Source organism: Talpa occidentalis, unplaced genomic scaffold (genome assembly GCF_014898055.3).
Source record: "Talpa occidentalis isolate TD23 unplaced genomic scaffold, MPIMG_talOcc4v2.1 talOcc4.8, whole genome shotgun sequence".
Taxonomy (NCBI): Eukaryota; Metazoa; Chordata; class Mammalia; order Eulipotyphla; family Talpidae; genus Talpa; species Talpa occidentalis.
The window spans coordinates 106,878,408-106,899,637 of record NW_023605194.1 but is presented as its reverse complement, the minus strand read 5'-3'; the positions used below and the strand labels follow the sequence as shown (position 1 = coordinate 106,899,637).

Below are 21,230 nucleotides of genomic sequence, written 5' to 3'. Positions count from 1 at the left end.
GTTCTAATATTTAAAATAGAAAGTATTATTTCACATTAAAAATAGATTTGTGGTCTATGCCATAATTTAAAAAACTCTACTCTGGGTCTGAAACACTTAGGAAATGTTTATGGGCCTTTTCAGTAGTTAACACAGCAACTGATAGTTTTCCTTCACTCATTTATCCTCTTCAAACTTGAAATAACAAAAACTGAAATCAATCATACACCAAAAAATAATGAAATGATTATGGCAGTATTCCTTTTTCCTTCAGTAAATGGTGATATGAATAATCCAGATTTATAAATTACTTCAGTTTTTAAAATGGCTTAGTTATAAATGTCATAACTATGTCATAAATGCCATAAAAATGCCATAACAATTTTTAATCAAATTCCCAGAATTAACCTGAAGCTGCCTGTAGGCATTTTAAACAAAAAAGTTTGATATCACTTTTATGACCAAAGAAAAATTACTGTTTAGAGAATTTACAGATAGGAAAAGTGCATTTGTTCCTCCTCTTTCTGCTTTTTAAGGTAAAAATCTAGTTGCTTATTTCAACTTTAACAATGTTTCTCTTTCATACAAAGAAATAACTGACTAAAAAATGAAACAATTAGTAAATCTGAATTATCCCAAAGGAACTGGTTTATCTTCTTTAGGCTGGAGGTAACTATATTCTCCAGTAGATATGCTAATTCTAAGTCCCAGGTACAGAATATGTGTCAGAGGTTTTAAAATTTATTCTTTGAATTAGCCCAGTTGGTAATTTATTGAGAAAATCCATGAATGAGAAATATTGGGGGAAATGTTCTAAAAAGCAATTTTTGAAAATGAGATAAACAAGTCTGACTAGGGGAAGAAGTGTATGGAAGGATGAGCCCCAGGACAGCATATAAGGATGAAAAACCTCAGGCCCTGACTAGGTCATGTCACCAAACAGGCTGAAGTTGTAGGCTCCCTGGTAAGAATCCCCTAGTGAAAATAGCTCCCTGTTAGAAATAGAAACTTTGATCTTATCAGTTCTGAAATCATCTCCCCTCTTTTCAACCTACATTTTTCTGGTCTTCCTGTAGATGTAGAAACTCACTGTAATACTAAGTGGTTCAGATAAAATACTAATTTTTTAAATAATACAAATGAATTTAATCTCTAGGGGAAAATGTTTTTTTGTTTTTTTTTTTTTTGAGAAAATTTTCAAAGCCAGTAGTATGAGCTTTTATTTACAAAGAAATGATTTAAGGGTACAGTGTTATTATAAAAAATTAAAATGGTATCTTTAAAATGACCATGATTTTCACTCACAAAACCATTTACACCATTAGATACATATTTTCCTCCAACTATCCTAGGAAAAAAGTTTTTAAGTCTTCTCAAGAAGCAAAAATTCCCCAAATTCAGCATCTTTTTTCTATCCTATTTAAATGTAGGTAGGACCAACCAAAAAAAAAGAAAGCCACTGCAGTAACACAAGTGTCGTCAACTACAGAAAAACCTTACAGCACCCAAGTCTATATCAAAAAAATCCTTCCAATAAGTGGTTGAAAAAAAAAATAAGAATATAAAATGGCATGTTTTTATTTCTGTAATATGAGGCAATTGCAATGGTACAAGAAAATTTCTGTGATTAGGCTAAAAGATCCCTGTAGTACACAGGCAACAGGGAAAGAAAATTAATGTAATGATGCTGCACAGAATAAGATCACAGAGAAATGAAAGTTGTAACTTCCCCCAACCCAAAAGGAGAAAATAATTCCAAATAGCCTACCCAAATATACTGGAAGAGGTTCTAAAATTCAGAACAATTCACGAGACACCTTTAAATTAAATCATATTTTAGATTTGAAGCAGTGTATGTCTAAAAGAACAGAATATTCTGAAGTAAACGGCAACCTCTCAAACTCATCAGCTGCCACAAATCAGTTTAAATAATTTTGATAACCTTCCTTTTTAAAAGAAATTGAAATACATTTTCAGACATTTCAGTCATGCAAACAAACTAGAAAATTTTTCTGGTTGATGAAATTTCAGAATTAAAGTTTTCTATATATTTGGGTTAACTGAATTATCATGCTCAAAACAATTCAGTTCCATCACAGCTATTCTATCATGTAATTTACAAAATCTTGTCTTAATAAAGGTAAGAACTTAGAAACAAAGACCGAAACATGCCTAAGACAAGAGATGATTTGTTGGTAAAGTTCATAATAAAACTCTAGCATTTCATCAGGAACTACCTTGATATACTTTAAAATCACTGAAATTTACTAATTCACATAATTATAAAACTAAATAACTTATTATCAATAAAATCAGACTATGTATGGGTATGTTCATACACACAAACATACATACACAAGCTATTAGTCTGTAAATTAAGTTACTCAATTTTTTAAACCTTTCTCTTTCCACAGGTTGCTTATTTTGCTCATTTTTAAAAAGACTGTTTCCTCTCAAAGACTGTTTCCTCACATTCATGACACAAACCTAATGGTGGCTTTATGGCTGTGCCACAAATGTCTCTTAGTAAAATTAACTCTACATGGTCGAAAACTAATCAGAAATACACTTTAAAAGGGAAATTACCTTTTCATTTAAGAATAGGAAATTATGTAGTGCCTTGTAAAATCAACTATAGGTAATGGGAAACAGAGGTATCTCATACACACACAAAACATGCTTGCATGCACGACAGAGTAGTAAGTCATGAGGACAAAGCAAAGAGAGTGATATATTGGTATTATAGCCAGAAAATATAAAGGCTAAACAAAATAATTCCACTCTCAATCTCACTGAATCTTGTAGCTTAATTCATCCTGGACCCTTTGAAGCAAATATATTTATAGACAATATTCCCTGAGGTTCTCCCCCAGCCCTGAATGAGCTAATGATAAATGCAATTAAGTTGAAATTGTTTTTGAATCTAAATGAAGTTCAATAATCTAACTAGCTTGTAAGGGCATCATAAGCTAAAGAAGGTAGCTGCATTGAATAGAGGCAGAGGCAATTCTGCAAAAAATTCAAAGTAATTTTGTTAAATTTTCCAGTGTCAGTGCTATCTAAACACAGTCCAGCATCTCATCACGAGAAAAAAAATCCATGAAAATAAAACCGGACCCTCATCATCTCACCTTGGGGTCGATTTTCTTGAAGTTAGTATCCTCTTCATCCACCTCGAAATAGAGTTCGGAGGAGGTAACAGAAAGAGTTCCCTTTACTACAACAGAGGGGGCCACAAGCTGGGCTGGTGTGCTCAGGCTAACAGGACCTGCCAAAAGGAAAAGACAAGGTGTACCAGTTGGGATGACATATTTTAAAAAAATCAAATAGCTTCAATCAGAAATTTCATTTAATTTTAAAACTCTCACCCTGAGTACCACATTGTCTGCCAACTCTTTCTACACTTACATATTCTGTCTACCCCAATATTGCTCTGAAAATGCAAACCAAGGATGCTCATAATAGATTTATAACAGGCAGTTAATGATTCCAGTAAACTACGATGCAATTATTTCACAGGGAGTCTGCAAACCTTTGGTCTACTCTCCTAGTAAAAGTGACTTTGCCTAAGTCAGTCCATCTACATTCCATTTAGAAAACAAGCCTCAGGCGATCTAACAACATGGAACAACAACCAGGAGCAAAGAAGACTCAATAAGCTTCCAAGGCCAGAGGTTAGCTTATAGTTTGGCTGAGGCACAATTACAAAAACATCACTAGCTTATTAGTGAAGTGAGAAACATTAAACGATATTCTCTGATACAGCTTTTGTGCCAAACTGACACAACACCTCTTCTATAGCAACTTCACCCCATGAAAGATAGGTAAAAATAGTTCTTTTCTAAGCCTGCCTTTCCACCGTTAAATATTGTTCAATGCTTCCAAATCTAATATTAGTGTAGTTCAGGGACTCTGGGAGTAAACAGCTGGAGGGTGGGTTTCCAAGTGAATGAATTTTTATTGGAATAATCAAATCTCCACAGGGCTTATCAAAGAGACAAATCAGCCAGCTACTGAAAACAATGGGTTCACTACAGATAAAAGAACATAACTATATTACAGCTAAACCTAAAAAAAAAAAAAAAGACTAAAATAATTATATATGTGTATATATTTATATATGTGCATGTATGTATACATATATACACACACATACATTTTACGTAGAGTTAGATGCAGTATGAATTGGAAATCCTGACTCACTTCCTCATTGTACAACTCCTACAGGGGAAGAAAACAGCAAGGAAAGATTGGCACTTACAGTTCTGAATTAATATAGTGCCTATAAACACAGTACACCTATTCAGGTAATCAATGGGTGAATAAGTGTTTCAAAATTCAGATGAATTGACATTTCCATCAATTGTTAGAAGGGTGTTGGTCCTTAATCTCACATCAATCTTCATGTGTGCCAGTAGGACAATAGAAAGGATGCTCTGCAGAGATCAGAGCAGGTTTTGCCCTCTATTCCCAATGTACAAATACATTGTGTTTGCAGATGGGCAGCAGATAGCTGCAGAACAGCAGTGATTTCCCAAAGCTCATCCCTATAAATGGATGAAATAAGCAGCTATGTGTTCTTTTGCTGTCTCCTTTTGCCCTCTGTACATTAGCATGTAATCCTGAGAAGAAATAACATTTTTTCAATCACTCTCAGACATTCAATTACAGAGTAAGCAGACAGCTGCAGAAGCTAGGGCAGCCTAGGTCCTACGGAAGACCCCTGACAATTTCCACTTCATTTCTAACCCACACCACTTTATTAGTGTGGATTACTTCTTAATCCTATTGCCATTGTCAAGATTATATAATTAAACTCCCCTTTCACCTCTATTACTGTATGAATGTATTACTAGTAGCAAGAAAAAGCAGCAAAATAAAGGAGGAAGAAATGGGTAAATGCATGTGAAGGAAAAGACTAGAAATAACAGTGTCCACCTTACTTTCCATTGCCACATTAATCCTGTAATGTAATGCTCCAATTAATTTTTATTTTACTTTACAAAAAGGTTACAGTCATCAGAGATGCTACCATCTTCTAATTTTGCTTTTCATTATCATTCATTGCAAGGCAGCATAGTTGCAGATATGTCCCTAAATAAAAGGTTTTTTAATGCTTTTTTTCTCTTAAATTAAAATGATCAAAATGGAAGATTATATAATTTTCACCTATGAAAGTTACAGAATTTTTCAGACTTTCCTCCTTGAGGGACAGAGCCAGGCATTAGAGGAAAAAAGCCATTTAATGAATGACTAAAATTTCAGGCTAAACAAGAGAATTTTTCCCATAAGGGAAGTAAAACTGAAAATCTGCAGAGTACAAATCAAAATTCCTACATCAGGTAAAATATGTGAATCCTGTAAAAAGCCATAGCTTTCTTGAAATGGATTTTTTGAGAGACTTAAGTGTATACGCAGCATGTTCACTAAGACCTGTATATCAAAGTAAATAGTTCATCTGCCTCCACGCTTTATTTCCAAAACAATTGGCAGGATTTTACTACAGCTCTCATTTTATAGAGATTAGGTAACCCCATGGGACAGGTGAAGCAATTTTGTTCTGCTGTTGTAGCTTCTAAACTTTTTTTTCTTTTTCATATGAAAATTATTTGTAAAAGAAAAAGATGGGTAGGATAAAAAAAGGCTAAACAATAAAGGGGAAACAGTGTTGAAGTTGAGGGGGGAAATGTTTGGAAGAACAAAAACAATCTTTATGTAATGGTGAGTATAAACCTGGTAATCCTAAAGGTCACACTGAAAAAGTAAGTAATTAGATGCTTATTGGCCCAGAGCTAGTTGAAATATCTACAGAAACAGTGAGTTTACCGGTGAAATTTTCTAAATCTTTCTCATCCACGGATGACAGAGTATCGTCGTCACCTTCCAGGAGGATCTCATTCTCTGAGTTCTGATTTCCTAAAGCCTGACTCTTGATGGACTGTTTTCCTTTAGCAAGGATATCTTCATCTGCAGCTGAAATGAAAAGGAAACAAAGCTGTCCGTCATCTCAGGAAGAATACTTTGGCAGAGGGGAGGGAACTGAGGTAAGGATGGGTGGCTAAAGATGGTCAGTCATTTTACACAGAGTCATCCACGGTGGGGAGAGCACTGGGATGGCACTCACACTCCTTCTGACAAACGCAATTCCCCAAGCCTAGTCTAACGCTACCCTGAACAAGCACCCTAATCCCATTAAATCTGACCCTTGTACCGCTCACTAAACCATTTATTTACTTATAGTTAGGGTAGGGGAGGGTTCAAAGTAGCAATTTTTGGAAATTCATTAATAGAAAAAAAACAGAACCTAGTTTTGGAAACAACACTATGAAATAAGACAAATTTGTGCTTGAGAACATGATACCGGCAATTTTTTTGAAATGTTGGTTAGGGAGTGACTGCAAAGGAGAATTCAGAAGTAAGAAGGGTCAGAGCTAAGAGAGGAGATGCACAATGAGGATTTAGAACAGATACTTAAGCCATAGCTGACTGGAATAAAGCTAGAGCATCTTAGAAGAACTACATTCTCTTCCTCGTTATTCCTTCCTCCCACTTTCCTTTACATGGCCCTTGCCACATCTCACACCTGAACCCACACTTCAGCCCTTATACAAACATCCAAGAGCAAGGCACTGTGGAAACTAAGTAGAGGCTCAAAAACTACCTCCTCCCCGTGTTTAAACTAAAGAGCTAAGACACCCGGGGGGCAAACATAACAGAAAGCCCAGGGTGAGAGGCATCTGGGCAAAGAGCCTCATGCTGCCTGAAACTGGAGCGGCCTGTGGAGAGTAGTAACCAGACTCTCAGACACTGTGACAAGGAAGTCTGAAAGGAAAGGAAGGAGCGCAAGGGCACAACAAATCTAGGAGGTACAGAAGCAGCCCGGTGGGCATCTACAGCCAACCAGGGACATAGAGAAGAAAGAGAGGTGCAGCTAAAAAGACAAGACAGTGAAACTGAAAATTCTAACTTCAACCTTAAACCCTTTGATTTGAGCAGCTTTCTCTTTAAGAAAAGCACAAAAGTGGATAGTAACTTCTGGATTGTGATTTTTAAAAGGTCATGTGTATATAAACTCTATTTTGAAAAATAATACCACATAAGGCAAAGTTTAGAACCCTTGCTACAATTCTGACATTGCTGGTTTGCAGCAAAGCACCTGACCCAGGAAAACAACAGCTACTGATGTGGAAATTGGACAGAGGTGTTTTTGCTCCCGCAGCTTCCGCCTAGACATAAGGCCTCAAATCAAAAAGTATAAGAAGCATTCATTTTGCAATACATGATTAACACCTATCTATATAATTTATCCTTAATAGTTAGACATGTATGTTACCTAGTCAACTTTAAAAATCAAAGCTTCCGTGATTTTAACAGGCATGGCTATGAATAATGTTAAAAGTAAAATTTCTATCATTTATTATGAACTCACTATGTGTATCATTTATATACAATAATTATGTGCACTTCTAAAAGAATGTAGGGGTTTTCTATTACACAAGGAAGTCATGGAAAGAAGTTTTCTACACTGGATTTTGAATACCCTCCATGGGTAAGCAAATACTATTTTCTTTCAGTCACATATTATAGCATGCTACACACATATGAAGGTCTCAATATGTACTTGGAAAAAATTAAAGTGTCTAACGAAAATGTGTTTGGTTTTTTAAATGCGACAAAGAAATACACCCCAAATCAGCTACGTTTTAGACTAATAACAGTTTTTATATCATTGTTAATGTTTCAAGTATTTGTATTTCCTTATTTTGAAGTCATAAACACTCCCTTTAGCCCAAACAAGATCTTTTCCAATTTACTATCAATTTTACAAAAAATAAATTGGTCACTAAGAAATACAAGAAGAATCACAAACTGTATTTTCTTATGAAGTAATTGTATGAAATTAACAATCGCCTGTTAGATCTGAGAACAGAATCAGTACATTATAGTCTCCTCATTTCCTGGATTTACAATTCCTTTTTCAAAGCAGGGAAAAAAAAATAATGCTGATATTAAACAGCACTTCTTAAGTGCCAGGGAGTGTTCAAAGCATTTTTTACATATTTAACTCATTTAATTCTCATAAACCTCAGGTAATTTCTCCTTTTCAGACTGAGTAAATAGACTCAAAGAGGTTCACATTACTTGCTCAAGGTAACCCAGCCAGTGAGAATAGAATCTGAATTTAAATCCACACAGTGTGGTACCAGAATCTGGGCTCTGAACCACAGAAAACAAAAATAACCAGTAACCAAATATTAATGTATAAGCTATATACTATTTTACTAATTGTTTTATTTTTGGTAGTATATTTTTAAAGGTTAAGTTAGAATCATGAGAAACAGAATGAAAAATATTCACTTCCAAATTTGATGCGCATCTGCCAAACACATCAGAAACAATTAAATTTGTCACCTTGCTCATTATTTTTATTTTATGCTGGGGGGGAGGGACAGAATCTTTAATTGGCAACATTTACCAAAAAATGTGAGCAGCTAGTGGTAATATGCAATGGTTAAAAATTGCTCAGTACACAAAAAATTTAATGATCACTAAAAATAATTTGCTATCCATTCCAACTGGAATTTAGAAAAATTTTAATAAATTCTCACTGTGCTGGCATATTTAAGCACAATAACTTTTGAATTAAAGAAAATTTTATGAAAAAAATTTGAAATACCATAGGTATACTGAACACACACAAACACCCACTTTAATTTATTTATTTACTTATTTTCACAAGCTCAGATTCTGGAATTGTTCGACCTCAACTGAAAAAACCTCTTGTCATGGAAAATATGCAGCTTACTGATATTTAGAATGGTTTTCCTGTAATTAACTCCCCCTTGAGGATTTTAAGTTAGCAGCAGTAAAATTACCAACAGTACTCTAATACACACCACATGCGCTGGTGTTCAATTCTCAGTGGTCTAATAGCTTTCTGCTACAGAACTTTTTTTTTTTTTTAAATTAGAACAAAACAGTCCCAAGTATAAAATAAAAGATAATTATAATGTTTATATCTGGGAAAAGTATATTTTTACCTTTCATTTGTTATACTCAACCATTAAAACAAGTATCAACTGTTTTAGTATCTCTTGTGAGGATATTCAACATTACAATAAATGTTTGATTGAAGAAATCAGAACACTTTTGGTTAAGTTTTAAAGCTTGACTGATATCTTTTATGGTTAATAAAATTAGTATCAAACATAGTAACTATTTAATTTTTCACATCACTATTAGCAGATTGCCATCATCTAATCTCACCTTTTGTTCTGGTTTAAAATTTACCCTAACTTAATAACTAAAGTACAACTGTACATAAAATTGGAGAAATGTGTCAAAAAGGCCTCCTTTGAAACACAGCTTTTGACTGATTAAAGCTAAGAGCAATGGGAAAGCTCAAAGAGAAACTGCTCCTCAAAACATGAAGTTCAAGATCTGCAGAGCTTGCTCTGGGCATGAGTTAATTTACCTATCCACCATAGGTGGGTAAATAAAATTAAAACAGAAAAAGAACACAGAAAACTATTCTTCCTATGATATATAAATCCTCTTTTAAAAGTCCATTGTACCAGTAACTAGAAGCATCAATAGAAAAAAAAAGATCACTATTAAAATTACCAATGACTTTATATGTGCATAAAATAAATATGGGTATCCAATTATTAGGATGTGAAGTGTATACTATAGCCATATATTCTAAACAGGACACATACAGAATATTTTAAACATGACTAGTGTCCTAAACTCATTCTCCTTTCTAGTTTATATTATTCCCAAAGGGCTCTCCAAGTCAAGAAAATTTACTCTAGAAATATTAGTGAAAACTATAAAATAGGATGATTAGAAGAACAAGTCAAGTTCATCCCCTAATGATCATGAGTTCCCCAAAAGTATTAGAGAACACAACACATGCTGATACTATAAAGGAAGCAACAGAATCTGACATTATTAAAGCTAGGGGAGAATGGCATGATTTAGAATCTTTACATGGTCTGTCATCCCCAGAAAACCAGATGAGTTACTTGTATCATTCCATATGCTTACAATTTTAAACTATATTAAATCTTCCTTATACGTTTCTATTAGCGTGTACATTTTCTATAAAATAAAAATGTCTTGAATTCAATAGGATTCTACTGCTAGAATGTTTCAGTATTTGAATTAAAACCAATCTTTCTACCATTCAAAACACTTTTGCATGGTTTTACTTTGAATATAAATTTCCTGCTATATTTAACAATGAATTTTAGAATACACTACAGCATAACATTGATGATCTGACTAGTCATCAGTTCGCCTGGGATTTTATTCCCCTATCTACCAAGAATCATGTGAGTCTTTTATCTCCTCAGTTTCCTTATCTGTAAAGAATAAAGTTAGACTGTACTTTAGCCTTAGGTACTTTCCAGATCTCAAATGCTTGGATAATAAATAACTGACAAAATCTGTTTTCGTGTATTAGGAGAATGTTACCAATTATTACGACTTATTTCTAATACACTCTAAAAATATGAAAGAAAATGCCCTCAGAATCAAATATCCACTTCTGCTTTTTGCTGCTCATTTCCATAAAGGATAATCATAAGGGGAAGTAATAACTTTAATTTAAAAATATGACTCAGTTTCTGCAAAGTTAAAGAAATCTCCCATTACAAAATGACTTTTATAAATAACCACTTTGGAGGGTCTCTCTTTGAAAAATTACCTAAAGCCCTTTTCCCCAAGCAAGTTAATGTGAACTTGGGCAGGGCAATTAAATTGTCAGAATTAAAAAATTTGTTTTTAACTAGAAGGTAGCCAGAAGTAGAGTCATGGGGCTAGTATTGATCGCTAGAACAGAGAACATCACTCTTCAGGTATTTACTCTGCCACCTTTACACCAGAGGCTTTCCTTCAAATCAAATCAATCTATGAAAAAGATGGCTCTTAGCACTAAAATACATAACAAATCTCCAAATCTCCAACAGCATTTCTTTTTAGATGTCTTCCTTTGATAATGATAATATAGTTCATAATGTTTTAAGATTCTGCATTTTCAAAGTTTCCTGTCCCCTTAGACAAATCAATTATAAATAAAGATGAGAAGTCATAAAACAGTACAAAACTGATTGAGTCTCCTCAATTATACCATTTTAAAACATTCAAATTCATCACTGATTATTTATCCATAATAAAATTCTGTAATTTCAACTTCTTTATTGATCATATATTAACTGTTTTGTCTTGCATACTTGATTTTTAATATGCTTATATGCATTACCTTCTTTAACGGTCCTAATTTAGGATAAAAACCAGATTTTCTAATTGACACAAAATCAAAACTAAATATCAACTACAAGGTACTTTATTTAATAAAACATTAAAACAGCAAGTTCTTCACTTATACAGTGCATTAGCATAAATTACATTGATATCAAACAATACCATAGTGAAATCTATGTGCTGATTTCCAGAATTATTTAATATTTGTATTAGTTAAAAAATATGTACAAATTATGATTAATTGGACCTTCTGTCTTTTTTTCCAGAAACAATATGACACCTCTCTTTAACTGTAAGACTACTGAAGCATCTTCTACATATTTGTTTAGTTTTTAAAAATATATCATTTCAGATTTAAGTTTTTGTTTAACCTTTCAGTGTTTTAAATATTAACCCTTATAAGATTAGTGTAAACTATTACCAAATAGGATAGAATTACATAAATGTTTAACTTTATCTCTCTCCCAATTAAGAAGTGATAATAACACATAGATAACAAATTAATATTATGATGACCTTTCAATTACTATTTAGAGTAATTAGAGTCAAATCTGAATCTGCACCAGATAATAAAAGTCTTAAGTAACAGTAAGCATTGTTAATATGTATTTCTTTTTAATCAAGCGCCACAGCACCCTTTTGGCATTAAAAAAGTTAACAAGAATTATTTTTAAAGATAAAGTCATGCAATAAAAAGTAAAAATGAAGAATCCTATAACAATGTTTACATATATAATTTTTAATGAGTAAGTTCTGATTAAATCTAAGCCATAAATTTTAAATTCATTTACTAATATCTTTCTCAGGATAAAGGATTTACAGTTTACCAATGTATAATCCTAGACAACAAGTCCCCTCTTTTCAGATAAAAAGGGAAAATTTGTCATAAAAATATTTTTATCACTCGTGGACTTCAGAATTCACAACTCCATGTTAAATGACAAGACATAAAATTATCAAATTTCAGTTTCTAAGTGCACATGATAGTATCTGTTTGAATATAAAGAATAAAGTTATAAAAATGTTGGGTTTTTTTCCTCCAACAAAAGGGTACCTAACCAAAAAAAATAAATAAATAAATAAATAAAAAATATGTAACTCTGAAATCTAGAGCACCACATAAAAAGCACATAAACCTTAAAAGCAAAAGTGGCTTAATTAATTCTACATCTTGTTTCTCCTTCTCCACCTCCTGTAGTTGAAGATGTAGGGCCCTGAGACTATTATTGCTTTTAGATCACTTTGTTATTGACTACTCTCTGAATGATCATTTATTTTAAAGGACTGATGTCACATTTGGTGTTATATCTGATGACATATTGTGGACATTTTCTTCCAGAAATGGCTCTAAAGGCTGAGAGCAAGAGGTTAAGCTGCCTTACTGAGGCCAAACGTAAGATCACAGACTTTTTAATCTAAATTCTTAATATCTTTACTGAATGCAAGTTAATGTTTATTTTGTATACTACATACTATCACTTAACAATAAGCTGCTGTATTAAATTAATAACCTGAATAAGATAAATTAAAAACTATTTCTTCCTATTAAAAACAAACAATTTATATTTTATAACAAAAATAATCTTTGTGCGGAGAATAGTATTTTCCCCCTTAGGCAATATATCTTCATTGACTTTCCGAAATTATAAAATAATAGGTGAAATTCTATGATTAAAGTGATTATATTATCAAATTCAAAGGACTTTCAGTTTTTCCAATTTTCTTGTCAGCCTTCTAACTAAACTGAATCATAGCTATATGCAGTATATCAAAAAAGGAAAAAATGTTTCGTTAAGCATGATAACAAGATGATACAGAACAAGAACATATGAAAATAATGTCTATTCTCTTTTTCCAAGAGTCATCTATCACAACCATCTACAAATCAAGGCTCAGAAAGTATCAGGCACTAGGACATTTATTACCATCTCTTCCATTTCATAATCTCATGCTAAAATCCCAGGGTTGAAGGAAAACCATATACACCCACAGCAGAACCTAGAAACCTATTTAGTTTGTAAAGTCTATCTTTCTGATATTCACGGATTTAAGTAATTATCCTGGATTAATGCACTGAAAGCTGAGTGTCACTTAAAAGGAGAAATATTTTATCCTCCTACCCTGAAACAAAGGGTCTATGTTAAGTAAGTTTTGTTTATGTAATTAATAAATATAGCTGCCACCATAATTTAATAGGACCTTACACTAATTATAAGAAATTTAATTTCTCTTTCTGGGGTAAATAATTATGAAATGTGGTGTCGGGCTGTTTTACAGTATCTTGTAATAATGAAGTTACAGTCTTCATTACCAAGTACTGTACCTGCTGCTATTGGCAAGGAGTGGTTTATACACTGACCATGTTCCACGGCTGTTTTTAGTGTCGCTTCAGGATGTGTCGATCCTAGAGGGTTACGCACAAATCGTCGCCGGCGCCGCAAGTCATCTTCCCAGTAGTCAAGGCGCCAGAACTCACGAGGACGACTACAATGAAACAGAGAAGCCACATGTGTTAGCAATTATCAAACAGCGTGGTAGCACTGAATTTCTGCATAAAGCTCTCCTTGTTTGCTCTGCCTTTTTTTTCCCTCCCCTTCCTCTTAATTCTCCCTCCATCTCACACGGCCCTTTCTGCAATCTTTAACTTAGGTATGTCCTTGAAAATAACAATATCACCTTCCAGTCTAAGGAACTCCTTTTCCTTTTTCTTGGAAGGTGAAATGAGCACTAAATACATCATTTTGAAATGAATTGCTGACAGTGTGATCAGTTTCCCCACACTCTTGTGGCATGTGCTCTGATTTCAGCCTCATTTCAGCCTCAGCAGGGCACCTTTCTCTGTGGCTGCATTTATAAACCAGAATAGGGAAAAGGCTATTATAAATATGGTATAGCATTACCTATATTAATCAAAGTCTGTCCCCCTTCATTTTTCTTCCTAATTTGTGCCTTTTTGCACAAGGTCAGTAAATCATACCATGAATTCTTGGTCCAGAAAGTGTTAACTTTAATGAATATCTCAGTTACATGGTTATGTATGTGATAATAAAATATTACTGTTTAGATGTGCAGGAATTTAATTAAAATAATCTCTTAAAATATTCATTACATTTAGCCCCTGAGGCTTAGAACAACACAAGAAAATGCATTTCTTTTCCATTTACTGTTTTTAAATAAACCATTCCTATAGATTGAAACAGCAATCTATTTTCAAGCAAATCAGATTGGATTTCTGTTTTATGTAGTCTGTTTTTATATTTAATTAAAAACTGCATGCTATATGATGTGCAATAATTGCTATATCTAAAGCATACTTTTGGAAATGTATTTTTTAAGGGTTCACGCAATTCAAGTTCTACTATATTTTTCCCAATTATATAGATCTCTTATAAGACAATATATAAATGTCAGTTTTCTCTCTTGTTAACTAATCATGATCTAACGTGGTGGAAAATAATTTATAAGGGAAATACTAATATGAAGATTTTCCAGTTGTAGTAAAAAAAAAGATCTCTGCAGAATTTATTTATTCAAAAGGTACACGCCACGAAAACCAGTAAGTTTTAGTAATACAATAAAAGCTATTCATAATTAAAAGTTCTGCAAGGAATGAATAACACAAAATTAAATTTCACTTGTATTTCATGAGCTAATAAAATTGTACCTGTCAGCTTTGACAAATTAGTAGTCTTGACAGTCCCCAAAATACCATGTAAAAGTTATCCTTATTTTGATGTTTTAAAGATGCTACCTTCTAATATTAGTTTTGCAAACAAGTATTTATCAATTAAAAATTATCAATGAAACTAAAAATAATAGTACATTATTTTATTTTCTTTAAAAAACAATAGGAATCCATTGCTCTTTTCTGAGAACGCTGAAGAGACAATGAGAACATCAAAGACTTCCTCTGTGGATTACGACCATGCATAAACAGGAGGACACAGAATATAATCAAAATGGAATATAAAAATGTGTAAGAATTGCAGTCCTCAAAAAGAAAAATTTTAAAGCTCATTTATTCTACTTTTTGGTTGTCCATATTTGAAAAATATACTTTTAAAAAATAAATAAGAAATATCTACAGGATGGACATAAAAGCAAAAGACAACAGTTGTTGGAACTCAATTAATAAAATAAAATTCTGCTTAGGTGAGAGGGGAAGGCGGTACACAGATGGCTATGTGCATGGCTTTGATAGTCATGAAGCTTGGATAGGCACTTCATCATTCTGCCTACCTACATTTATCTGCTAAAATTATTATCAAATATCAGCCAGGATGCAGTCGTGAATCACAGACTACTCCTCGTCTTCAGGGGAATGATACAAAGAGGGTCTATTCATCAGTGCGGCAATCGGCACAAGTAATTAGTTCCCTAGACCGAGATCTCCTACAAAGCCTATTTCAGTCAGCACCACAAACATATGACGATGTAAAGCTAATGAAAGCTGCTAAAATTTGTTAACCTTTTCTGTCATCAATCCTTCTAGGATTCTATGCTTCAGTGTTATGCAAAGGTGATAAATTATTAATTTGTCATTCATCCATCCTTCTGAATTTTGAGTCAAGTTAAACTATGCCATTCTTCTTAATAACAATTAAAATTATAAGAGATGTTAAGGAAATTATTACTAAATTAGGGAACAAAAGAAACCAGTATAATGCACAAGAATGAAGCCACAATCAATGGCTACTAAAGTATGTACACAATAATTTTTGTCAGACAGTAGAAAAACCACAGGAATTACAAAATCATTCACAAATTATCAAGTAGCTCAAAGATGGTATCTGTAAGAACAAGGAAACAGAAATATACTTCTGTGTTTTGTGATACTAACAAAATAGTCACAATGATGGTATTTGGCTGAAACAAAAGCACCAAAACATTAGGAACTAAGAAAGAAAATTGTTTCACTTACTCTATTTATTTCTGCAAATACTTTACCAGAACTTTAAAAAAAAATACTTAGATACAATCCAGATAGAATAAAGATTTTTATTATACCTCAGCATGATAATTTTTATGATATCCCGAGGTTATATCCTGAACTGTCTTCTCAATACAAGTAGTCTACCTCCTGTCACAACAAGCTAATCTAAAGGTAAAGCAAACATCACTTATTTCAGATCACATATACAGAATGGATTATAAAACTCATCTAGAGAGACCAATAATTTCAATACATTTTTTGAGAGCTTCACTATATAAAGCATTGCTCCAGGTGATCAAGGAAGGCACTGATAACAAAATAGCTATTAGCCTCATTTGAACAAAAAGCATTTATCATCCAATTTCTGATGGTGAGATTAATACATGTTCATTGGAAAAAGAAGTCATACTCATTTATTGAGATCAGGGTAATTATTAGCATGTTTAAAGTCATTTGCATAGTAACAAATTTAAAATCCTAACAAATCTAAAAGCCTAAAATCCAATGTTTTGCACCCCCTCAACTGTACTCCCTCTAATACTATGTAAGCACTCTTGCTACAAAACTCACTCACTCAAAAAATGAGGCACTTTGGCATTTAAGAGCAGTGTTAGAAAGGGTAATGTGTAAGTCTTAGTCATCAACTTTAAGTTTTGATCATTCACATAAAGATTGCACTCTCATTTAAGAAATACTGCCAACTTCTCAAAAGGCCCTTCTAAAAAAGTATATAAGAAATTGGCAAATTTGACATATCTATCCAAGTCTCTTCTAATAAGTTTAGAAATCACAGTAAGTTATTGTATAGTTTGTAGTATTCACTGGTATGCCTAGAAAAATTAAGACTTCATTTATTCAGAAACAGACTGTTGACCAAATACAAGCACAGACACGATGAGAAATCACTCACTACACACTATACACTGTGTATCTGTGTCTCTCAAAAGTGATATCATTACTACAGGATGCATCTATACCCATTCCTGCTAATAATTAAAAGCAAGGTCCCCAAAACTAAAATCCCCTAAATTTAGGATGTGAGCCCAGGTCCTATGAGATCTGGAAATAAAACCTCCTCTAAAAAAGGTGCTGTAATTAGGTCCCATAGTAGTGCATACCTCCCAAGTACTAGAATCCTTGACTAACAGGGATACATGTGTCTTGGAAAAGTCTTGAATGACTCTGCATTTAAATGTCCTAACTTTTCGTCCTAACAATTTACCCCCTATTCTTGGGTGTAATTTCAAAGTTTGAGATTAAAATTATAATTAAGTCCAACTTTTTTTTCAGTGTAAGCATAAGGCATTCTAATTATCTTTATACTTTTTAAAAAACGTCACCTTTATGTATTTGCATACACACATCTTTAACATATTGCTACACACTATATCAAAGAATATAAAACAATGCCTATTAACACACAGAATATGTTGTATTCTATAAAAACAGAATTGAGTAGATTGTTGAAATAAACCTTAGGAGGAAATAAACTCAAGCATCAATAGATAGGCTAGCATTCCCTTCCTTGGGCCCACTGTGCCGTGATTAGATGAAAATGACTAAGAATGAAAATAATTAATAAAGTACGAATAAATGAATACAAATGAAATGGTAAAAGAATTAAAAGAGAGAATAAATAAGGTAGGATGTTATCCTACCTTAAGTAGTTAAATATGCTACTATAAGTATATTTAGTATAAATAAACTGATTGCTATTTTTCACATCCAAATTACGTTTTTATTTTTTCTCTCTAAATTTTACTTTTTGGTTAATTTATCTTTAACTGAGGTAATACTGGGTTACCCATACAGTTATTTATAAGAGGTTTTAAAGTTCAATTTTTCTCAGATACAATAATTACTAAGCTATTATTCCCAACCTCATAGAGAAGATGTGAAAATAAGAATTCAAAATAACGTGTGACAGAACAGTGGTGTATTAAATATAATAGGGGGGCACTGTTCATATCAAAATGTGCTGTGGCACTCCGGAGTTGCACAGCACTCATTTTGCAGTGCTATATGAATACCTATGAGGACTGCAGGGCTCTATGAGAACAGCCGGATTTCCCATCTCCATACAATGCTCAGGCTCCTCCTTTTCTCTCCCTGAGATAAATATGATTTTGGGGATAGGAAACAGAACAAGGCCCTTCACATGCTACTAACAGCAATCACACAGTATTTCCCTGATGTAAGACCAGGAAGAGGTAAGGCTGTCAAAAAACAGGCAAAATTCAAAACACAGAAAGACAAAATTCAAAACACCAAATAAAATAATCAAACAAAAGAAACATGAACATTCATATCATTCAAGTCATTAAGTTCATATTACTACTTTATTAAGGTAGATTATTTTGCTAATACCATTCTATTAAAATAGAATAATGTTAATTACTGATATCAGTGGTAGCTATATATCTCAATTATTCTATAACCTAAATGTATTGACACCAATTATCACATTAATCAGATATATGCATGTTTGTCATGTTATCAGTTTTAGCTGCATTTTAATATAACTGGGATCTGCACCAATAAAAGAACACCAGTTTTAAAAAGAAAAACTGTCACAATGCAATTAGATTAGAAAAATTTTCTACCTTCCATCTTACCCACATTCTTGTGACAATACTTGATAAATCTTGATGACCTTAACGGAAGTGAGTAATAAATTCTTCTGACTAAAGAATAGTTGTAAATTCTAGAAATTTGAGTACTTCATATTTTGTTCTAAAATTTTAATATTACCTGTTTTTCTAACTCCTGTATCTGGCTAGTTTCTATTTCCATATTTTCAGATTAAAAATTCATCTGAGACATAAGCTACAACTTAAATAAATGGTAGCCTCTAAAAAGAAATAAACATTTTCAGTGCACTGTCAGCCAGAAGATAAAAGTGCTGAAGTTCTACAAGGGTTTCACTTTCTGCATAAATCTTGGTGAAATAATGTTCAGGTATCATACAATATAAAAGAGTCTCTTATCTCACAAACCGAAATCTACCATGCCTTCATGCAGATAGGAAGAATATTACCTAAAACTTCTGTTTGCCAACTATAAATCAAATGCAGTGATCTATGCACTGTGCTGTCTTAGTAAAAAGAAAAAACATTCAATTGCATGGATTATAACAAAGGAGACATCATCTAAAGCAGAACTCCTTTTTTTTTTTTTTTAATTGAGGTAACAGCTGATTTTCAACACTATAGAATCCAGAGGTGCAGGTTCACACCTCTTTAGATGTATGTCAACACACCACACCACCTCTAAGGCTCCCAGAGTTCTCCACCACAGTGCACGGGCCCCGAACTCCAGGTCTTTGCCTTCCCTTTCCTGCTCTGGTGTTCTCAATTTTACAGTCAGATTTCTGGGGGGTGTTTTTGGTTTGGTTTTGACTGTCCACTTATTTTATTTCTCTGTATTTCAACATATGAGTAAATCATACAGTATTTCTCTTTTTCCTTGTGGCTTATTTAATTTTGCATAATCTGCTCTAGTTTCAATTTAGAAACTAGAGTTTGTCTCAGAATTTCTTCCTTATTCAGGCTTGACACAGGGATTTTTATAATAATTGAGTCATGAGAGCAGAGTGAGTGTATATCGTTTAATTATATAAAATTATATTTTATGTACTTATAAATTTCTGAACAGTACTCTTCAGTTTATTTCTTTATTTGCTTTTAGAGGCATAAAGACATCCACCTTCAATGATTACTTTTGATGATTTTACAAAAACACAATTTTGCAATACAATTATTCAAGAAATGGTCCCAAGCTCTACCTTGCTGCTGTAAGCCTATTCATCCTTTATTTTTCCACCAAGCATTTTAACAGGGAGTAAACAAAATAATAAGGAAACCAAATTCAGTATTGTTTATAGCACGAGGTAAAACTTGAAGAAAAGACAAGTACAAAAAATAGATTAGGGCCTCTCTGGTGGTCTAGGGGTCGTCTCAGTGCTATTACCTCTATGGCCTGAGTTAGATCCCAGGCCAGGGAGCTTACCCATATATGGTGCAGCAGACCTCTCTGGTCTTGCCCTGCTCTCCTTAACAGTGTATTTCAGGAGATCCACCTGTTCTGCTCCCCACTCAGTCTCTGGTGAATCCTCTTATCTCCCCCACCCCAGTTCCTCTGATGTACACCTAGTTCTTTTATGCATAAGTAAATATTTTTTAAAAATAGATTAAAAGATGTTTTTGGGTACTAGAAGCCCTGAAACTCACCAGAGTAGGCATACTACTTAGACAAATATATTTCCCAAAAAAATCTAAGTAAGAAAGAAAATAATTCACCAAATATTTTTGAGTGCCAAATGCGTACCATGTCTTGGTACACACAAATGAATTACGCTGGGCTCAGTCCAGAATTTTTTTAATGTTAAAATCAGGACAAGGAAATTAAATATCAAAAATAATGCCACAGTAAAACAGCATGTATTCCATTAGGATATTCTATGCAAGAAATCACACCCTTTTATACACATAATTACCAGGTCTCATACCAACAATGCCATGATTATATACTGTTATTCTCATTTTAAACATGAGGATACTAACTCTTACCCTTTGGCACTAAACAATAAGAGTCCATGGGCTTCAAGGCCAATGAGCTTTTCACATGACATTTCCTATAGAAAATCTTATTGGATACTATTAAAACTATAATCAAAGCGCTAATTAACCCTGTCTGGGAGGATTGAAGATTTCATTAAGATTTGAATGAAGGTCTATTTTTAAGTTCCATGAGGACAAGGGTTTGTGTCTATCTAATTCAGTGACCAAGCAGAGTCACTGGAAAGAAGCAGACACTTACTAGTCAATTAAAGAATGAACAAGATGCCTTTTAAAAATGAATTTAAATAATAAACAGGAGTCTTCAAGAAAAATAGAAAAGGTGTCACAAGCAAGGAAAAGAATAAAAATAGAGACAAAGCATGGAGACATCATAAAAAGGCATTTTTATCTAAGAAAGTTCCTGAAAAAAGAATCCTATTGAAGCAGCCACACAGTGCCAAAAATTTAAGTAGGAAAATAGGTTTAGAACC

The 21,230-nt window shown here is 33.1% G+C and overlaps 1 protein-coding gene across 4 annotated transcripts in view; it reads right to left on the bottom strand.

Moving 5' to 3' along the window:
• Window positions 1-21,230, bottom strand: part of LRBA (LPS responsive beige-like anchor protein) — a 493,454-nt gene that overhangs the window by 230,207 nt on the left and 242,017 nt on the right. For all 4 annotated transcript variants that reach the window (XM_037497443.2, XM_037497442.2, XM_037497444.2 and 1 more), the window contains 3 exons: window positions 13,607-13,731; window positions 5,806-5,952; window positions 3,111-3,247 (listed from right to left, as the gene is read on the bottom strand). In XM_037497443.2, coding sequence (XP_037353340.1) covers window positions 3,111-3,247; window positions 5,806-5,952; window positions 13,607-13,731 — 409 coding nt within the window. The remainder of the gene's footprint in view (window positions 1-3,110; window positions 3,248-5,805; window positions 5,953-13,606; window positions 13,732-21,230) is intronic.